The 7500-nt window shown below is 41.4% G+C and overlaps 1 protein-coding gene and 1 long non-coding RNA gene across 7 annotated transcripts in view; one reads left to right on the top strand and one right to left on the bottom strand.

Moving 5' to 3' along the window:
* The window catches only part of si:dkey-21c1.4, a 19969-nt gene that overhangs the window by 101 nt on the left and 12368 nt on the right, over window positions 1-7500 (bottom strand). For all 6 annotated transcript variants that reach the window (XM_021480389.3, XM_021480387.3, XM_021480388.3 and 3 more), the window contains exons 3-5: window positions 620-730; window positions 409-525; window positions 1-325 (exon numbers count right to left, since the gene is read on the bottom strand). The exon at window positions 1-325 is cut by the window's left edge and continues 101 nt beyond it. In XM_021480389.3, coding sequence (XP_021336064.1) covers window positions 297-325; window positions 409-525; window positions 620-730 — 257 coding nt within the window. In that variant the 3' untranslated portion in view covers window positions 1-296. The remainder of the gene's footprint in view (window positions 326-408; window positions 526-619; window positions 731-7500) is intronic.
* The window catches only part of LOC141376846 (uncharacterized), a 7664-nt gene continuing 1506 nt past the window's right edge, over window positions 1343-7500 (top strand). The window contains exons 1-2 of the long non-coding RNA XR_012388107.1: window positions 1343-1529; window positions 7022-7500. The exon at window positions 7022-7500 is cut by the window's right edge and continues 1506 nt beyond it. This is a non-coding gene — a long non-coding RNA (uncharacterized lncRNA). The remainder of the gene's footprint in view (window positions 1530-7021) is intronic.

Raw genomic sequence — 7500 nt, 5'->3', positions numbered from 1 at the left:
AAACAGAGGGGCTAATAATTCAGACTTCAACTGTCTACACAAATACATTTGATTAGTAACATAAAATATACCAAGATAAATCAAGCATAAACTGCCTTTATAATAAACCTTTTTGTAGATAATAAAAAGTACCTTGATAACACAAAACACAGCAAACCTCAAACTGCAGTAAACAACAAGGTCCTAGTGTTATAATCTTGACATATAAAATATTAGTCTTACTGTGACCTCAAATCCCTGAATGCAAAACTGCTTCTCCAAAGTGTGCAACAATTATGAAGCCCACAAAAAAGTCCTTAATGGTACTTCCTCCAGCGATCCTTCTCTGTAAAATGAAACAAGGCGATGTAATTATGCATGGCAATGGTTACACGTTTGTTAATGTTAATGATATCAGTTCAGACCTACTTAGATGTGTGTAGTTCCATATGTAACACAGCACACAGTATCCAGTCAAAAGCATTGATATTCCTCCAACTCCTCCTCTACGGACATCTATATACTTCCTGTAGTACCACTGCCAGCCTGATAGCAGAAGAAAACATATAATCAATAAAGTCTTTATATTCAATAAAGTCAAATGAAATGTAATATTGGATTATGTTGGAAATGAACAAACCTTGCTTAAACATGTTCACAATCTCCCCGGGCGACACAGGAGCTCGGGCGCCAAGCCATAAACCAAGTTCATTCAATCTGACATCTCCAAATTTCCGCCGAAAAAGAGGCACTATATGAACAAAGACATGGTTTATTTTATATATATATATATATATATATATATATATATATATATATATATATATATATATATATATATATATATATATATATATTTATATATATATTTATATATATATATATATTTATATATATATATATATATATATATATTTATATATATATATATATATATATATATATATATATATATATATATATATATATTGTAATGGAAATTCATTTTAGATAAACATGTGTAGTGGAAACTTACAGCAGAAACAGCGGAGCACCTGATGCACGTACAGAATGGGCCTTATTAGGATTTGACCTTGCAAGCAGTACAAACTAGATAGAACAGTGAACATACTTTGCTTCAGTGTCTCATTCTGTAGAAACTGTTGTCAGAATGGGCAGTATTAGGGTTTGACCTTGTAAGCAGTAAAAACCAGATAAAAGGGTGAACACACTTGACTTCAGTGTCTCACTCTGCAGAAACTGTTGTTGCTGTATGACTGTGACCTTCTTTGCAAAGAATAAAACTTTAAAAAGACATTCCGAGTAAGACTTTGTTTCTTGACCACAGAGAGCGCCTCTTTAAAGAAAATTGCCACTACAATTTGGTGTCAGAATAGTGGGATGTCTTGGAGGAACTTTTCCGGACCCTGCGGACGGTGACTGATCATCCTGGGACTTCGTGTCACAGCCCTGCCCCGCTCGATTGAGGGTTGAGGGGCCGACCGCAGGGCTCGGAGGGGAACCCCACTGACATCTGGGAAAAAGAACTCAAGTGGCATCTGAACTCTCTGGTAAGAGACAAATTCTTTGTTTGTTACTAAAAGAAAATTGAACAGTTTTGGGCATTTGATTAGGCAATTAAAAGGGTTTTTCACTGTAATTTGGGCCATCACCATGCTGGTAGATCTGTCTCTGTGGGATAGCAGCGTGATTAATGCAAGTGAGATCTGACATCAGGTGGGGATCGAGACCTTTTTACAAGTGAGATCTGGCGTTTAGCTGAGATCAAGACCTTACACAAGTGAGATCTGGCGCCTGACTAAGATCAAGACCTTTTTAACACGTTTGGCTAGCTAACTGCGATTTACTCCCAGGAGGGGGTTGAAATCAGGGGGCTGTGCGATTTACTTCCAAAAAGAGGTTGAAATCTAGGGCTGTGCGATTTACTTCCGGAAGGAGGTTGAAATCAGGGGCCAAGCGATTTACTTCTAAAAGGGGGTTGAAATTGGGGGCCACAAAATTAGAGCTGGAAAGCTTAACTTTTCGATTTTAGGTGAAAAATCGAAATCTGTTGGAGACGTCCGACAGATTAATAGGTACCGAAAAAGTCCAGGGGAAAGATTGTTGCCAGCATGGGGAAGTCTCAAAGCAAAATAAAAAGATATGATACACCGGTGTTTTGGAATATGGGAAATTTATACGGCAAAAGAAAAAAAAAAAAGAAAAAGGCATGCAAGAGATAGGAAAACAATAAAGTATCACAAGTTTCTAAGGGAAAAGGAATGTTGAGTGTTACTAGGTTAAACATAATGAAAAAGCAGAAGGAAAAGCAGGTTGTTGTTGTTGTGAAAGGCATGTGTGTGTGTCGTATGGAGACACTGTTGATTGTTGGCTCAGGGAGGCAGATAAGAGGCAAAGAGGAAAATGCTGCAGAGGCAGCTGGCATGAAAAATGTGAAAGGGTGAATGAAAGAGTAATTAGCACTACTAATCCTTTCTATACATCTGTTTCCATACATGTACCGCCGTACCATCACTATCCCATGGCTGAGCTGCGAGCCCTGAGAACTGACCCAAACCTCAACTGCTACTGTCCCAGAAGACCTCCGACCGCACCAACGAAATTCCCACCTCAAGCGAGTGAAGGACATTTGTTTGAACTGGAGAAATGGACATTTAACGAACATTCTGCTGTGTGCTCAACATGCTGAAGACAAGCTGACAGTGAAGCAAGAGCAAGACAAGAAGAAAGCAGAAAGGGAGCTGTGCATGGCTCTGGTACAAGTGGCCAACCAAAGATCCAACCAACACCTGACAACCAAGTTCAAAGGTGACAAAGGTGTCAAGGGTGAGAAAGATACTAGAAGATGGAGAAACTGGAATGTGACGGATGGCGATGAAACCTGCAGAGCCTGTGGTGCACATGACAAGAAACGGTCTCAAATGTCTGCGCTTGCCACCGAGATGGACTTTTGGTTAAGGATTGACCCGAAAGGCGCTAACCAATAACGAGGAGCTGATGTGCGGAGAGGGAAGAGCAGAATGGAGAGGGTCTGGGCAAACAGCCAACAGCTACAGTAAAGGGAAGTGAACATTTTTTTACTAACATGTTTAAATGCAGACACATTTTTATACACACACATTTTATATTCACATACACTGACAAACTGGCTCTTTGCAATGAAGGAAAAGCTTGCATTTCCCACTGTAAATTTGGCATTGTTTTTAATAGTGAAGCATTTTTTTTAAATATGCAAAATATTCTATGTTGATTGAGAATACATTGGTTGAGTTTCTAGCTGATAGTGGAGCTAGCATATCTTGCATACGACCATGTGACCTGCAGTGTGAAATACCTTTAACAAACAAATTTCACAAGTCTCTGTCTGGATCTGGTCATACAGTGGTTAAGTGATTTACAGCTCCACTGACCTATGAGACAGAGGGGGGTAAAATTTTCAGACATGCATTTGTTTGTTCACCAAAATGCCCTGTTCCTATCCTCGGAAGGGACATTTTGTGTAAACTAAACTTGATTTTAACAGCAGATTCCACTGGTGTGAGAGTGATTGAAGGAGAGGAATTTTGTTGTTTACAAATTGAATCACAAGCACCGAAGTGGGCTTATGAATGGCTGGTTGAAAACAATGAGTGGGCTAATTCAATTTGCAAATTGGCTGAAGAACGTGTAAAACCTTTTGACAGGGATATAATGTCTCCTGGTGAACTGCATTGTACGTCACATGTCGTAACTGATAGGGATGCAGAGTTTGAAAAGGCTTGGTTTGAGGCAAATGTGAATGAAACTTTGATTTTAGAGAAAATGTACTGGAAGGATAGTCTGTGTGCAGTTTCAGTGTCTCTGTCAGAAAAGCAGCGTTCATTCTATCTCATGTCAGCACAGGCTGTGCCTCACATATCAGTTTGCAAGGGTAAACATCAGTCTTGGGCTGATTTAGGCCCGTTTGTGAAGCAGTGTCTTGAAGTCAAAGATTGGATCAGCAGAGAGGGAGGGGTAGAATGGAGCGTGCTCTCGCAGGCCTTTAGGGTGGACAGTGAAACTGAAACAGCTGTTTCAAGAACTGTGACTGCGATTGACAAACTTTGCGTAAAGAATTCTTGCATGGTTGACTTTAACGCTGCAGACATACACCCAGCTTTAGCAGAAATACCAAGTGAATTGTGGGCTAAAAGCAAATATGATGTTGGTTTAATCAAAGGTTGTGATCCAGTGACAATCATTGCAAAATCTGATTACAGACCATGCCAACAACAATATCCTTTGAAAAGGGAAGCCATTGAGGGCATTACCCCAGTATTTGAGGCTTTAATGGAACAGGGCGTTATTGTACCATGCAACAATTCTGAGGTTTGCACCCCTATTTTTCCTGTTAAAAAGATAAGGGATAATGGGATGCCTACAGAACGGCATTTCGTACAGGATTTACAAGCAGTAAATGCAGCTGTCAAACAAAGGGCTCCATTAGTTCTAAATCCGTACACGATTTTGTCACAAATTCCTGAAAAATCACAATTCTATTCAGTGGTTGATTTGGCTCATGCATTTTTCAGTGTGTCAGTGGACAAAGACAGCCAGTTTTGGTTTGCATTTAATTTCAATGGCAAAGGCTACACTTTTACACGTCTGTGTCAGGGTTTTACAGCATCTCCAACTTTGTACAATGAAGCGTTGTTAAGAAATTTGGAACCTTTGACCCTGACAGCTGGAACTGCTTTGCTACAGTATGTTGATGACCTGTTGATATGTGCTGAGAATGAAGAGACGTGTGTGAAAGACACTGTGACTCTCCTTAGGCATTTGGCTAAGGAGGGCCACAAGGTCAGTTTGACAAAATTGCAGTTTGTTAAACAAAAGGTAACTTTTTTGGGGCACGTCATTACACCACACAGCAAATCTCTGTCTGATAAAAGGGTGAGTGGTATAAAAAATGTACCAAAACCACTGACGAAAAAACAAAAAAAACAAATGTTGTCTTTTTTGGGTATGTGCTCATATTGTCGCACATTTATTCCAAATTATGCAATTTTGGAACAACCCCTGAGAGCCCTAACATTAGGGAAGGGAATGAAATCCACTGACAAACTACGGTGGACGACAGAGGCAGAGCAGGCATTTGTAAACATGAAATTACAAATGGCTGAAGCCCCTGCATTGGGTTTACCTGTACCAACAAAACCATTTGTTCAGATGGTAGATGAAAGAAGTGGGTTCATGACGTCATTGCTCCTACAGGATCATGGAGGTAGACTGCGACCTGTGGCCTACTTTGAGCAAACTTGACCCTGTAGCAGCAGGCCTGCCACGTTGCTTAAGAGCAGTGGCGGCTGCGGAAAAAGCTGTGATGGCTTCAAGAGATTTTGTTGGTTATTCTGATCTGATACTGATGGTGCCACATTCTGTGTCCATGATACTTCAAGAACAAAAAAGATTGCATCTGTCAACAGCTCGCTGGCTGAGATATCACACTATCTTGTTAGTTATGCCAAATGTGACTGTTAAACGATGTACTGGTTTGAATGCAGCTGCTCTTCTTCCTACTGAGGAGGATGGGGAAGAGCATCATTGTTGTTTAACAGCACTTGAACAGGTGTGTTCGCCACGACCTGACCTTTCTGACGAACCACTTGAAAATTGTGACAATGTCCTCTTTGTGGATGGTTCAGCATTTAAAGATCCACAAACAGGCCAGAATAAAGTTGGTTACGCTGTAACAACTGAATTTGATGTGGTGGCCTCTGGGAAATTACCAGGGCACTATTCGGCACAGGCCGCAGAGCTCGTGGCATTGACAGAAGCATGTAAATTGATGGCAGAAAAGGAGGCTACAATTTACACTGACTCAAGATATGCATTTGGGGTAGCTCATGATTTTGGGGCTCTGTGGAAACACAGAAAATTTCTAAAGTCTGATGGTCGACCGATACTCCATGCTCCTTTAGTGGCAGCCCTGCTGGATGCGATTTTACTACCTGACAAACTGGCCATTTGTAAATGCGCAGCGCACACCACCAATAAAGATTCTGTTTCTGTAGGTAACTCCAGGGCAGATGGAGCAGCAAAAGTCGCAGCATCCCAAGACAAGGACAACTCTGAATGTTCTTTGCTATCTGTTGGTGATAACAATGATGTGTGTTCTTCTTTGTAGGACATGCAGACCTTTGCGACGGGGCGGGAGAAGAACAAGTGGAGACAGTCTGACTGTGTGATAAAAGATAATGTGTGGAAGAGTGCTGAGGGCAGGGCGTGTTTACCAAAACATTTTTTCCAACATTATGCAAAATTACTTCACGGTAAAGATCATGTGTCAAAAACAGCAATGGTTGCGCAAATGAACGAACTGTGGTTCACAAAGGGGTTCACTGCATTTGCGGACAATTTCTGTAGACGATGTGTAATTTGCAACACACATAATGTGGCCAGAGCGATAAAAGTTCCACTATCATCTCATCCACCTCCAACAGGGCCTTTTGAATATTTGATGATGGATTTCATTGAATTGTCCCCATGCAATGGGAAAAGGTACTGTTTGGTGATGGTTGACATGTGGTCAAAATGGGTTGAAGTTTTTCCAACCTCAAAACAAGATTCGGCTGCGGTAACAAAAGCGTTACTGACTGAAATTGTGCCGAGATGGGGAATACCACGAAAAATAAGTTCAGATAATGGTACTTATTTTGTTAATGAAGCATTAAAACAAGTGGGCCAATATTTGGAAATTGATTTGAGAACATATTGCAGTTACCATCCGGCTTCAGGTGGAGCTGTTGAAAGAGAAAATGGCATCCTGAAAAACAAATTGGCAAAATGTTGTGAAGACACAGGGCTTACATGGGTTCAAGCTTTACCCATTGTCCTGATGTACATGAGAATGAGAAAAAGATCAAAAATGAATTTGAGCCCGTTTGAAATTCTCTTTGGTAAACCACCGCGTGTAGGTGTGAATGGGGGAAAGCAGCAGCTGCCCTCAACAGATGTGTGTGAGAATGACATGTTGAATTACTGTAAAGAATTGTCTCATGTGTTGTCCGATGTTTGTGTGCAGGTAAAGGCCGCATTGGGAAAGGCTGCTGAGAGACTACTGGCGATTTCGTGGTGATCAGGGACCTGAGGAGAAAGAGCTGGAGAGCGAAACGCTGGTTGGGTCCATTTCAAGTGCTACTGACCACTGAGACAGCGGTGAAGGTTGCAGAGCGGGCGACGTGGGTGCACGCTGGGCACTGCAGGAAAGTTCCATCACCTGAGAAGGATTCCACGAGGGAGTAGGAGAGAAAGAGGGGCTCTGAAGCTGTCTGAAGAAAACAGCAGGCTGCTATCTGAGTGAAGCAAGGTCACAGCTGGGGAGAAACAACAAGGTCAAGAGGTGTGTGTGAGACAGTAACTTCTGAATACAACACTAAGCAGCAAGAAGATGGAGGAGAAAGCGACCAAAAGAGAGGTGAATAAGCTGTGATTGACCATCGCATTAAAGATCTGAAGATGATCGAAAAGATTCGCTGGCATCCATTCCGAGTGCCAGGTATG

Source organism: Danio rerio, chromosome 12 (genome assembly GCF_049306965.1).
Source record: "Danio rerio strain Tuebingen ecotype United States chromosome 12, GRCz12tu, whole genome shotgun sequence".
Taxonomy (NCBI): domain Eukaryota; kingdom Metazoa; phylum Chordata; class Actinopteri; order Cypriniformes; family Danionidae; genus Danio; species Danio rerio.
The sequence above is the reverse complement of the archived record's forward strand: the minus strand, read 5'-3'. Positions and strand labels throughout refer to the sequence as shown.